General features: G+C 45.6%; 1 protein-coding gene across 1 annotated transcript in view; it reads left to right on the top strand.

The window, feature by feature from the left end:
- GAD2 (glutamate decarboxylase 2) overlaps positions 1 to 14,430 on the top strand; it is a 742,591-nt gene that overhangs the window by 127,393 nt on the left and 600,768 nt on the right. Inside the window, exon 6 of the mRNA XM_069648150.1 lies at positions 9,453 to 9,565. Within this exon, the coding sequence (XP_069504251.1) occupies positions 9,453 to 9,565 (113 nt within the window). The remainder of the gene's footprint in view (positions 1 to 9,452; positions 9,566 to 14,430) is intronic.

Raw genomic sequence — 14,430 nt, 5'->3', positions numbered from 1 at the left:
TTAGTTCCATATATAAATAAATGACATTGGTGCTAATATTCAAGGGAGCTTCATAGTAGCTGCTCGTATGAATAGGGTCTCATTGGAAGGCATTGATATGTAGGAAATAGCCTAGGACCAGACGGAATCCCAGTCGACATTCATAAATCAATTACATTTTAAATTGCCTCCTTTTTCTTTAGGAGAGGTAGACTAAGCTCTATCAAAACTAGCCTTAGGAAATAGCCTGGGACCAGACAGAATCCCAGTTGACATTTGAAATGTCCCCCTTCCTTATGGTGCCCAATTTTGACAATGGGATGTAATCCTGTTCTTTATGCTGCATACATACATAAGGATGTCTTAGTAAGATTCTCCCCATCTATAAAATGAGCTCAAGATCTTCACCACTATGGGTTCAGCCTATTTCTTTGATCAGCAGTATGGCAAAGCAATTTAGTAAAATAACCCATAAAACATCAAATACATGGTTTAAGGACTATAGTATTCTGCCCAATGTACAACTGGGATTTAGGGTGAAATTAGGGACGTAGATACAAACTCTTAATTAACATTTTCTCTGTGAGAAATACATAGTAGTACATAGACAGCCAATTTACCCAGTTTATGTGGACATCAGCTCCATGTTCGATAATCTTAGTAGGAACATCCTATGGTTCACATTATATAAACCTGGAATCCCAAAAGATGTATTGACAATAATGATGTCACTACCATGGCCACGTGAGGTCTGGCTTGAAGGGGGAACTGAAAACACTTTTTTGAGTGGAGAAGGGAGTGCAACAGGATGTGTCCTGGAGCCTCTACTTTCTTAATTCATAAACACATTATTGAATTGAGTGTTTGGTTAAATCAACAGCAGATGCTTCAAGAATATCTGGAAAGTGTGTTCCTTTGTTAACGTACACGCATGATACTGATTTGATCCAAGACCCCGGATGCATCACAAAGCCTGGTTATTAGATACACAGATTATACGTTGGCCAGAGGACTAATAGTGAATATAAAAAGATAATACATAATGGTATGACCAATCATGACTAAGATTTGAAAGTACATGTTCTCCTCTGGAGTAAAGTTGGAATCATGTGCCCAGTATGATTATGTGTGCATATGAGTCACTAATACATATTCTGGCACCAACCTATAAGTAAACAGGGAATAACCCAGATGAATGGAGAAATTCTGAGGTTACTTTAAAAGTTCCCTTACAAAGCTATAGCTGATATAATTAAGGTTTATAAGGCTAAAGCTATTGCTATTGGTCAATATGGTGTGGGTTTATGGGCTATGATTTAATTCAAATAGAGAACTGTTTATTAATCAAAATATTGGGATTGTCAAGAACAATGCAAGTGGGTTTGCCTTATGTATCGGATATACACAACTGTCAAGTTATACGTTTGTGTGTTTCTCATTGGTGCATTGAAAAGTCTCTCCTTACTCAATACATTATATGGAACCTTTAATATCTGACATTACATGAAGAAATCCATGGCTTTCATTTATACAATTCAATTCACAGGCAGTTGGACGTATTGCCCGGTGTATACAAATCGAGCTTCTACACCCAAGGATGCAACGTCAAAATGTACTGTAACCCTTATGAGTTAGTTTGATTGTAATAAGGCATGTGAGGCCCTAACCATAAGAATGGCTTTGGAATATGTTCCCATTGCACCAGTTAGTAAGGGAGATCATTACTTGTCATTTGTTTATTTTTTTCAGCAAACTTAAAATTGTGTTTATTTGTGTCTGAGGAAGGTTGCAGCATTTCTGTAAATATAGATATTTCCTAAACGAGTGACTTGTGTCACCAGTGTCCAATATGCACATTACTCCGATGGAGGCTATTTCATGTTAAAAAGACTATGGGCCTCCTTACACGGATGGCGGAGAACCATGGTGCTATTAGCGCCATGGTTCATGCCGGTAAAATACCGGCACCGCCTTGGCGGAAAGGTGAATTACCGCCCGATTCCAAGGTTGGCGGGGCGGTAATTCCCCCTTCCACCATTGCCCTTCCCCATTCCCATTTTTGCCCCATAGGGCATAATGGGAATGGGGAAGGCGCTAATTACGTTACCGCAAATTGCGGTACTGTAATTAGCTCCCTGGGTCCCTTTGCGGGTTGGTTTTTAACGCCTGCAAAAAGCAGGCGTTAAATCCCCCAACCCGCAAAGGGACCTCGTAGTAAGGCGGTAAGGATTTACAGGTACCGGTATTTTACCGGTACCGGTAAATCCTTACCGACATCCGTGCTATGAGGCCCATTATGTAAAAAATGTCTGTGAGGCATTAAAGTGCATTTTTGGCAACTCTCTAAAAAGACGGTGAATAACTTCATCGCAGGTTCAAGATCTAAACACATTCTGTAGACCTTCAGTAGGTCAGTTACATGTTCCTGACAGTTTGCACATAAATGACGATTGGCTGAGGGGTAAAGAAGGGTAACTTGTCATTGGTTAAATAACAGCCCATCTTGCTTATTAGCTGGCTTTAGGTTACAGGATTTACCAATACATACGCAGACCCGCTGGCTATGTGCTGCCCACAGGACACTGCGGAAATCAAGACACTAACCCATTTTCCTATTCTTCTGCCCTTTACTTCGTAAGCTGAGCATTTTATGATTTTGGTCCACTTCTTTTGGCAATCATTGTATAAAAGGTTCCATGTCATTTCAACAAATTAAATTACTTTGATGAGATTTACTTTGTTGAAATTACTTCAAATAAACACTTCAAAATATCCTTTTTTGGAGGGAGCAGCCCATACCCCTCTCCCTCTACTACAGCGAAGTAAATTTGACATTTCACAGTAATTTGCTTTGTTGAAAGCACGGGATATGATATGATAGGTTATTTATAACACGCTTAGTAGACAGAGGTTTCTAAGCGCGGACCGGGTATGAAACCTGTGTTCCTCTGTGTCGTCTTGCTTCCAATGCTAGCACGTTGCCCCTGAGCTAACCTCCTGTCTGAAAAGTCTATGCACCTCATTACAAGTTTGCTGGTCCGGAAACAGCGGTGACGATAAGTTTACCAGCACTGTTGTTTCCGGACCGGCAAACTACGAGTTCTGCGAGCGGGACGGCACCCACCCACAGACTTTGAAGGAAGCACCCTGTTGCGCACAGTGCCGGTGCTTCCGTCCTCCCCATTCCTGACCCAAATTGGAACGGGGAATTACAAATGCTGCCGCCTGACTTACCGGACCGCCGGGGCTTTAATGCCCGGTTATCCTGGCAAGTCAGGCAGCGGTAAATCATCACGAGTCCGGCGACAGCCTGATGGTTTTACCGGCACAGCTACCGCCGGACTCGTAACGAGGCCCTATTATGTTTCATGTTCTGGCTAAATATATCTCCTCTGTTCTGCATGTGCGTCAGATCACATGTTGCACTTGCTAGGCCGATTATGTCTTTGAACATGATGTTTTATATGTATATATACTTTTTTTGTTTTAAATGGAGTTGACGTTTTTAATTCCATGCAATTTATATAGACTGGTGGCTTGTTAAGTTTTGCACTTATATTTTACATGTTGGTTTTTATGGGCATGCCCCGAAATAAAGCAAATGTAGGGGGGGAGCATAATAAGCCTGGAGCTGGGACACACAGTTAGGAGAAGCAGATTATGGAAAGTTCCAGTGACTAGGAGAATAGTTATGTTGATGAGCTAGGTACAGATTATGACCCGTACAAGTCGAGGCAGCATTTAACACACAATGCTGGAAACCACTACTACAGAGGAGGAGGGGGACAATGCCACCGTTACAGAGATAGGTATTAAAGGACAACCCTCTCCTCCACCTGCGTTCTGTGTCTTTCAAAACACAATCTGTATGATATATGATGGTGCAACAACATTGTGTGGAAGCCAAACCGTGAACACCCTCCCCACCATCATCACATCCATAGCCAGATGACATATCTCATCCCGCCACCAACATGCAAAGCATATATTTGTTTTCAACCAGGGCAATGATCACAAATATCTCACCAACTGCACACTGTGCAAGAAAACTGTATTCAGGGGGAAGCCCCGGGTCATCTTAGTTACCTGCTATCTATATGCCCCAAGGCACATGACTGGGATGAACACACAAATACCATGTGTTAAGCCCTCCCGCCAGCAGTAAATCACAACATCCCCAAGACCAAACTGCTCCCCCAGGAAACATTGTTGATGTTCACACAGTTATGCTCCTTCATACTAAGTCAATGTGATAGAGGCATTTACACATGGACAATAATGCCAAAGTTCACATGACAGAGTGTTCTTGCTCACTAGTAACACAGCTGAAATGTTGTCCATGAACCTCTTGCAGTATTCCTTTGTCAACAAACCCTGTTTCTCTTGCCTAATGAGGAAAGTAGATGACTGCTGGGAAATTCCCAGTTGGCGTTACTTTTCAACTACGTCTGTAATAGCGTTATACGATGATGAACATTTCATAGTGGGGGCAGACATTCCATCAGTCTGAATGTCCACGTTGCTCTGAACATGTGGATCAGTGGACAAAGCAGTGACTACATGGCTGTGACCACACATTGGGTGACCTTCCCTTCCCCTGCTAGCAGAGATGGGTATCCAACCCAAAGTGATCCTAAAGGGAGGAAAGTGCATGTCGCCTGGTTCCAGGGCATAATGTGTATGCAATGACCTGAAGGCAAAGTCCACAGTGGAGTTGACATCTGGGACAAGCTGGGCATGGTGGTGGTGCAGTGGCTAGATTTGTGATACCTACAGCTCGGCTTTGTTTCTGCTAACAAGGGGTCTACAATCCAGGCCACATAACTGGCAAGACTGCGCATATTCCTTGCTTTGCCCATATCCTTCACCTTTTAGTGTCACACAAGCCTGTGAAGGAAATGCTTGCCATTGCCCAGAAGTCCAACTCACACTTTAGCCATGCCTGCAGTGCAAGTAGTAGGCTGCACCAATTACACTGAAAACCCAAAAGAATGAGGCACACGTAACACGTGAAAAGATGCACCAATGCAGTGTGTAGAGATGAAATTGTGTGAAGGAAAGAGTCAGGAAGACAGTGAAACAAAGTCTGAGATCCACACACTACCAGATATTTTAAGAACTCTCAGTACAGTGCCTCATTACAAGTACGGTGATGCAGTAAAGCAGTAGTAATGTGGTGATAATTACGTAATGAGTTTGTTGGTAACATGGAGGATAAACCTCCAGCAAAAAGCAGAAGGTAAATTATATACCTTACCACCAAACATTGGCAAAATTGTCAGAATTACTGCAGAGAGAATTACTGCCAACAGCAAATCTGACGAAATCCCCATGGAGTCCAAAGAACTCCAACAATGGGCACTTACACACCCCCCTACCACCACTTGTAATTAAGCTGTACATCTACGTAACCAAGTGGGGGTAAGGGTAATTCCGTTTGGTTCTATGTCAGCAGATTTAGTGCTGAAATACCGTAAACTCGTAATGCGGCCAATGTCCTCTTCATTATCAGGCAGCATATTGCTGTTGTCGCCTACACCAACTGGCCCATGGTTGTGAAAATGTACACAACTAACGATAGTTACTGGCTGGAGATGGAGAGACTGTGATATGCACTCCTTACTTAATCAGGAATCCTAAATACAGATGGTGTCCAAGAACAGTGGGCATACGGCCGCTCCGATGGTGGATGTTAATCTACTTGACTCATCTCACACTGGCATATATGATGATACACTACAGTACTATTTCAGTAAGCAGTCCATTCAACCAGCAACACCGGCGAGACTCGCCATATAATCCCAATGCTGCCCCTCTGCCAATATATGAGTCTTATGTGCTTCGGGAAATGTTGTATCTGAGTGCAGGAAAAGCCTGACAGTGCCCCATTAACCAGCGCTTAATTGAGGAAGACTATGACAAGACACCAAGCCGTAGCCAACACGTTCGCTCCAATAATGGAAGCTTGACCACATCAAGTCAGTCACTGAGACTGTTGCTGGGTTGTTTCGTGGGACTTGTGGTTGTGAAACAAATAGCTCTGATCACGGATTGCTCCTGGTGTGATTACTGTCACAACATGACAAAATGTCATTCACATTGGTGCTACTACTGTTCTGTTCTTAAGACCCACATCTGTTTTTTTTAGAACCACGATAGTGGAGAAGAGAGCCACCTTTCAGCAAGACAGGAAAACACACTTGAGAATATTTTGGGCGTTCACCAGAGAGCCACCTTTCAGCAAGACAGGAAAACACACTTGAGAATATTTTGGGCGTTCACCACACAAGAGAGATGCTGACAGAACATGTGTTTAGGGTCCCCCTGCTTTGCAGTAGCTGCAGCCACACATAATGAGCAGTTTCCGCCTGTGACATTTATTAAGTAAGCAGGGATAGATTCTCAAAACCATTTGTGGCACAAGTGATGAGATGTGTTAGCACTTCTCCTTCTCTGATGTCAAAAATGGTTGCTCCGTATTCACAAAGTTCTTCTGAATGTGAACATGCAGCTGCCCTTTTTCACCATTTCATGAAACAATGCAAATCATGGGCATTTCTGCGCATTTTAAAGCACACCCCATATTCAGAAACAGGATTCACTTTACAGTGCATAGAAAACAAACACGTCGACCTGTGCCTGTTGGAAAAGGTCCAGCTGGATGCACAATACATGGCAGGGTCATTTCTGACCATGACCTGTATTTTCTTTTAAGTGTAATGCCATGAACAGCATCTGATTTGAATTTCTAGTCCTGAAACAAGGATAGAATGTTTTTCTTTTGACAGTTCACAATGAATGGCCTTAAAGGGCTGCCACTGTAAAATGTGTACTGAACAGCCGTCTGAGTGCTGGAAGCCTGTTATACATCATTGTAGGGAGCAGGGGCTTGTCAACACATCATTTGCACTGACACAAACCTTAGCATTTGCTTAAGTACTGAAAATAAAAAAAAGAAGCTTTGTGCTTTCTTTATTTGCAGCTTGCCACTTTCTAAGAATATGTGCCAGGGTATTTTGACAAGTAATACCAAATTACAAATAGTGGCTGGGGCAGTCCCACAAGAAAAAGCCTTTCATTGGAAATGCGGTCACTGGGCAATGAATAAGTGTGAAAATGTCACATATTGTAAACGGGGAAAAAGCATGGAGGGAACATTGTGTATGTTATGTTAATGGTTCTTATACCGCTCACTGTTGCCACTTACATGGTCTCTTAGTGCTCTGGCAGATCTGTAATGCAACTGGGACGGGGATTGGTTAGTAGGATTGTGTAGGAAAAAGAGCAAGAGAGCTATGCTGTTGGCAGTTTCAGTTCAGATACACTGTTCACTAAATGTAGTTGTGATTTTCAGTTGTTGGCCGCCATGTGTAGGGCAATATAATGTGTGGTTTATCTCATTGCTGTGGTGTTGTGAAGTATGTGCGGTTTGTGGTGCTGTAAAGGTATGGTTGTGTTTAGTTCAGAGTTTGAGAGGTGTATACAGAAGGGTGAGTTTTTAGTATGGTTTGTTAGTGACAGTACATGTCCTAACCCCGCTGTTCTGACTAAATGCGATCCATATCCCTTCCTCTGTCGATCATTCTAGAGTGTAGCAATTACCTTCCTGACGAGTTCCTCCAGAGGCAGTGTGTTCCCTGTGCCCCATGGTGCCCCATGGTGAGCTCATGGGCTGCCTGGTTTCTGCGTCAAGCCCTATTCCTTTGAGTGTGATGCGTTTCACACCCTTGGTGGTCCGATTAAGTGGGACACATCTCCCTCCCCTGTTTCCACCTATGCCCCTCTATCAGGATGTGTACACTTCAGGTCTCAAAACCATCCTTCTGAGTGGAACCGGCCCATCACTGTGACTCTAAAATGCTGACTGCACTTTTACTGCACTGTCAGTATTTTAGAAAATGCTGCCTCTCATTACTGCACGGATCAGGGGTTGCGGGGGTGTCCCCTGCTCTCTTGGTCGCGGTAACAGGAGTTGGGGTTTGCGGGGGAAGACCTCCGCTTACCATTACAGTAAGCGTGGACAGGAAAGAAATTTTGTTTTAAAAAAAGGACCCAGTGACGTGAGCACCGCCTCATGTAAGTGGGAGGAACTGACGCCGGAGGGGTTCAGGACAGTTGGCGGAGCACACAGAAGTGTGCCACAGTATAGGTAAGTTGGGTGGGGGGGTGGGGTTTGGAGTGTTGCAGGGCATGTGGGAAAAAGTGATCTATGTGATCACATAGATTTCGTCTCAGTCAGACGCCTTTCAGGGTAATGGGATGCATATCCGACAGGGACCAGTAAAGATAATTCAAGTATCTGCAGCACTCAATTTGGAAGTCCTTTCCTGTTTGCTTGGATTGAAACTTAATAGCGCTTTGACCATGGTGAGTCTGCTGGGCCCAGGAGCAGGAGGCTAATGAATGGAGAGTAATCTGTGTATCAAACCCAGTGAAAAAATAGCCAACCAGCTTTCCGGAGTTCAGACCGGTGGAGCCACAGGAGGCCTAAAGTGTAGGTATGCAACTGGGAGAAAAGTTGCCTGGTTCGCCAACTGTGGCAGGACCAACACCCAGAAGTGCCAGGTAGCATCAATGCTCAGTTTAAAAGGGAAAGGACCAGCCCTTAGGAAGAGGATTCTAGGGCAGGGGTCTTCAACCTTTGGCTCTCCAGATGTTCTGGACTATGACTCCCATGGTTCCTCACCATAAGGGCATGGCTACCCCCAAACTTGGGTCTGACTCCGGGTCCCGTGAAAGGGGAAATAACCGGGCCTTTCTGACTTCGGCAGGCCCAGTAGTTTCCCTTTCGCGGGACCCAGAGCCGGTACGCCTTCATTCCTATTTGTGCCCCCATAGGGAAGCCGCCATGATGCAGTGCTGCTGACCTCGTCTGCGGTTTTGTGAGGTGATGTTTCAACGTGTATACTAGAAAAGTGCGAGGGGTTGTACAGAGATGGCAAACACATCCGGGTGTTTTTGAGCAACTCACACAGTTGCTGAGTTTTTGTGTGTTGCCCTTTGTTTTCTGTAGTCTTCAGTTGGTGTAGACGGGCGGTACAGAGTGTTGGCAGAGATGATTTGCACATATTCGTAGTCGCCCATGACCCTATTTTGGCATTCGATCAACCGGGCTCATCATCTTTGCAAAATTATGTTTTTTCCTAGTTTTTATATACGTTCTATAACAAAAACTGGGAATTAACTGATGGAATATTATAGAAAACAATAGTCATTTCAAGATAAAGCATTTCCTTCTGGTGACTAAACCAATTATTTGTGCTCACGGTAGCATTAAAATAGCCTGAATATAGTGTATGATTTATAAATACAAAATTATTAAACATTGTATTTTTAGCTTTTGCAATACTGGGACGTAAACACAAAGACAGTGAAAAGTCGAATTTCTTCTCAATGTTTGTAAAACATGGTTTGCTGTTAGAGGGCTGTTTACGCACTCACAAATAACACGTTTTATATGTTTCTCCTTTCAGGTTCACCTATGAAATTGCTCCAGTCTTTGTACTTTTGGAATATGTCACACTAAAGAAAATGAGAGAAATCATTGGCTGGTCAGGAGGCACTGGTGATGGGATATTTTCTCCTGGTACATGTTCCTCTTATTTATTTCTGTGAAATATATGTGGTGGGCTTTTTCACTAGCAGTTGCTGATGTTATAGACAAAACAGCATTCTTGTGCCTTATTTGGTTGCCCTGTTGTGCAGTGAAAGTAGCACGGCAGTCCAGGGTGTCACTGCACATTAACTTCAATGAAGGACTGAGCGACACACTGAAGGGCGTGTGCCACTTTTGCTAAAGCCATTGTATGCCTGAGGCCATCGTGGCAATGGTCTGCCGCATCCCATGGTACCAGGGCGGGGCTGGCCTATAGGGAACTCTGGAGATATACCGCTAGGTCTCTGCACCCTGGACTTCTTTTGTCGGAGAACCCATTTTATTTCCAAATGTTCTCATGATATGATGTGATAGGTTATTTGTAACGCATTTAATACCCAGAGGTTTCTAAGCACCTGAACCCGGGGATCGAACCTGTGGTGCTGCGTGTCGTCTTGCTACCAAGGCGAGCACGTTGCCCCTGAGCTATCCTCCCGAGACAATAGGAAAGACCTTGGGCTTGCTGAAAATATGATATATGACATAGTATGATAATTTATTTATGTCGCGCTCATACACAAGTGTTTCAGAGCGCGCTATAATGTATAATATGGGACCACTTTGAACATTGTTTCCAGAGCCTGACCAGCGATAAATAAAGCATTGCATTATTGCTGAACAAGTAAGGGAACCCCACTGGTCCTGTACTTGTGATGTGACTACCTGTACGGTGTACGCTCACCCCCACTCGCCATCACCACTTACCCTTGCAAAAAGAAATTCAGGTCGAAGAAATGGCACTGACCTGTGACTGCCCACCCGGCAAGAGAGAGCCCAGCTTAAATCCGCCTTTTATTGTGGCATGAGCAGGCCCAGCACTATTTTCCTCAATCTGCATTTCGCACAAGCCTAGCCAAAGGGATCATGCAAAGAAGCCCTGTCTACCTCAACAACAGCATTGCCCAGAAAAATAACACGCTTGCGGCCCGATCACCCGCTTGCCTCATGCTGCACACTGCTGGTTACAAAAGGATTAGAGCTGGAGTCGTAAGCTTCTCTGTGACAGCACCCTCGCTCTGGAACTCCTTCCCTCAACATCAAACCCTCTTACCCAGCCTTTAAAAAACTTGTTAAAACATGGCTGTTGAACAAATATGATCAATGTCTGCTAATGTATATCTATTTGCAACCTCTGCACTCACTATATTCTTCTGTACAAACGCTGTGATACCGCCTGGGCGTTACACAAATGTGATAAATAAATAAATAAATAATTGTGCCGGTTTCTTCAAGGGGCAGGAGGGCAGGTGCCCATCAATCTATAGGAGTGATACACGGGTCTAAGGTTCCTTAACATTTCCAACCCTGCCATCTGCAGTGCCCTGGTTAATCACAGGACCAATGGGAGTTGTGTCAGAATATGTTGGCAGCGCACCGTTACTACTCCTTTCCACCTCTGCACTCCAAGAGCAGAGAAGGCAGGTATACCTTGTCAGGTATACCTGCCCCTGTGGCACCTACTATGTGCACAAATGTCCAATCAATATCTGCCACTACACTTGGGAGGTGATTTGGAAGCACATTGAGGGCAGAGTCAGACCGGCCCATCAGCCATTCGGTCCGATGTCCAGGGTGTGTCTACTATATGTGGGCCGGCAGCGGTGTGCCAGGTGACAACCTTGGCTGAGGGCTGGCTGGATTGCCTACAGGCTGCAGCCCGCTCAGCAGCCAGCTCGGCCTCATGCCTCGTCACGGCACAGCGGATACATTCATTAAAGAAAGGTAACAGACCAATCTTTGATAAATGCATCATGTAGGTGTGATGGCCTGGCAGTGCTCTGGGCCCTGAGCCAATCCGGCGTCGGCGTGGTGCTAGTTGTTGCAAATGCAATGAATTGCAAAAGGAGCACCTCGTGGACCATGAGCAGCTCCTTTTGTTTGCGATTCATTGCATTTGAAACAACAAAGCTAACAGGAGTCAGGACTCCACTCTCAGCTAGTGGCCCGAGCCGCGGGCAGGGAGAAGGAGAGGCTGAGGAGAACACCTCAGGTAGCAGCATAGACGGAAATGGCTGCATCCCTTTCCCCACATAGCATGGAAGGGAGTCGAGGGAAGGGCTGTGCTCTGCGTTTTTAAAGCTTGATGCCAATGAAGACGGTAAGCAGGTAAGGAACTGTCCCTTCTGCCAGGTTCAGCAGCGGCACTGAGGTCAGAGTCCCAGCCCCCTCTATTTGGTCCAGAGTGTGTTTTTAGGAGTACGCACTCTTTCTTTATGTGGGGTGAAAGGAAGGTATGATTGAGGGATTTCAAGGGTTTGCTGGGCACTATGCAATGATGTGGGCACCAGTTCAGATACGGAGTGAGGCAGCTTCATTTTGTTATGTTGGGTTTCGAAAGTGTACGCCACAGACAGACTCCTCCAGGCATCAGGAGTGGTTGAGTGCAAGTTGGGGATATGGGAGTCTTTCTTATGTCTGGGTGAGGGGTCTCGATGTGGGCTGTGTGAGGGTCAACTCTGGCCGCGTGCTGGTCCCCTGGAGCAATGCAAGTGTCTAAATGGTTCAGGGTGTCTTGTTGGAGCTAGATCATATTCTGCAAATTGCCTTTATAGCGCCATTGCTACCATGGTCGTATCAAAGCACTGAGAGAGAAAGAAAGGAGAGCAGGCGGAGGTCTGCAGTGGTAGGAAGGGAATCAACATGCTAGGTTTTGTTGGTTGCTTCTGTGGTGTTTGTTCCACCCGGGAGCCTGCTTCAATGCGCAGTGAAGGAGTCGTAGGAAAGGGGGAGCAGGAGAGGGAGGGAGACGCTCTGCTGGGTCTGCTAGCCATCCTGTTTTCACAGAATAATTATTATGACAACGTGCCACAGTATGACAGTACAAATCACACCAGCAAAGAAAAACATGTTTTATAATTCCTTTTAAACAACTTTTCGATGCACACAAATCTTCAAAGCACGTGCTCTTAGACCTGTTTATTTGAACAGGGCGTTTGCTTATTTGTTTTTTTAGAAGTGGCGCTACATGAGGTTGATGGACCCACCATTGGTAGAGGGGGGCGTTACGTTTAGCAACTTAGCCTGCCGGCAGAACCCCTACCAAGGATGGCAAAGACGTCCTTACCCACGCACGATCCAGACGTAAAAATGCTAGATCCACTCTCTGGAACATGCGCAAAATTCGGGGACACCACCCGTGGCAGTTGCGCGGCTTGGAGTCAAACCCAAAAGTTAAAATCATTCCCCATAGAGGGCAAAGAATGGGAACTGAGACAGTTCACCACTGTAAAACGTCCATTGTCATCTATCTCATTGAATGTCCCTGTGGACTCCGCTATGTCGGGCAAACATCCAGACCCGTGCATAAAAGATAGGAGAGCACAGATCTAGGATCAGGTGCAAAGCTCATGCAGCACCACTTGTATCCCATTTCATGGAATTCCAACATGGCCAAGATTAATTCACATGGCGGGTGATTGACAAAGTACTGGAGCCATCCAATATCAACAATGCACTGAACCTCAAAGAAGCCTGGTGGATTTTTAAAGTACAAACAACTACCAGGGGCCTCAATGAAGCATCACCCCGGGAGTACCAGCAGTAAACCCCATATGCCCAACTTGACCCCGGCTGAGACCTTCCCATTTACTTTTTACACAGATCTTTGAGAGGTCAGCAAGGGCAGCCCCGTTTCTCATTTGATTTATGTGCACCCCGCAAATACACCACTCTTAGTAAGACTAGCCGGGTCGAGTACATACCACACTTAGGCGATGTAGGCATCCGTTAGGGGTGCCCTCTTCACCACTGACATTCGGAGCAGTTCACTACCAGCATGACTGGCCCTGACCAGTGCTCTCTACACTTTTACACCAAGTCACTATACATACCGGTGCATGAAGCTCTACATCCGGTTGACAGGATGGCCACCCTGATTATGCTTTAATTTGTTACACGTACAGCGCGGTCTATCTCCACGCGGCACAGGCTGGGCACCTGATTGCCGGATTGCTGGTCTGCCATTGGCCACTAGGTCCTCCACTAGAGTGGCCTGCCGCCCCTGAGGGTTGACTCTCCATACAGGAGTGACTATCCACCTCTGTTTCCTGCTGCACCTCATACAGGCCTCTCTCACCCATGGAGCCCAGCCAGCTGCTTGTTACAACGGCTCCCATGATCACGAGACGCCAACATTAGAGCGTTATCACGTCCTTTGTGGCACTGATTGCCACACGTGCTCAGCATGCCTCGTCTACTAAATAGCAGCCTCCCTAGTTTACTGCCCCCAATATCGCTTAATTCCTTTTTAATTGATTCCCCGTAGATACGTGAATCATCACATTGCACTTCAGTGTAGGTACCATGGCAATGTTATGCCATATCCAGCGCGCATGCGCCATGTCACTCAGCCACTTATCACCTACTCATGTGCACTCCGTATGCGAATACAGCTACTTCTCCTTCCGATGCAGGGACGAGCTAAGATGCCACCGCAGCGTCTACAGGTGCCGACCACTACAAGAGAGGTGTGTTTAGCCCTTACATTCACTAGGCACCCACAGCCATTCATGCTTTGGGTGCCACTCCTGACATGGGCTCTGTCTTTTATGTTCCCTGTCCATAGGCACGCAGCCTTCGGAATCCATTTTCTGGACTTACTCTTCATGGGATTTAAGAACCATGCACACAGTTCCCTGACGGCAAGGTAACTACTCTGTCCACTTGCCGCAACCAGCCTCTGATTATCCATGCATCCACACATTCCCAGGCCATGGCTGCTACTAACTCCCTGTCTCCATCGGGCACTTCTCCTTAGGCTGCACCAGGTTGCCTGAACCGCCATTTTTGAGAGAGGA

The sequence above is a fragment of the Ambystoma mexicanum genome, chromosome 2q (assembly GCF_040938575.1).
Source record: "Ambystoma mexicanum isolate Mex_15411 chromosome 2q, UKY_AmexF1_1, whole genome shotgun sequence".
NCBI lineage: Eukaryota > Metazoa > Chordata > Amphibia > Caudata > Ambystomatidae > Ambystoma > Ambystoma mexicanum.
This window is presented reverse-complemented; position numbering and strand designations above follow the sequence as displayed.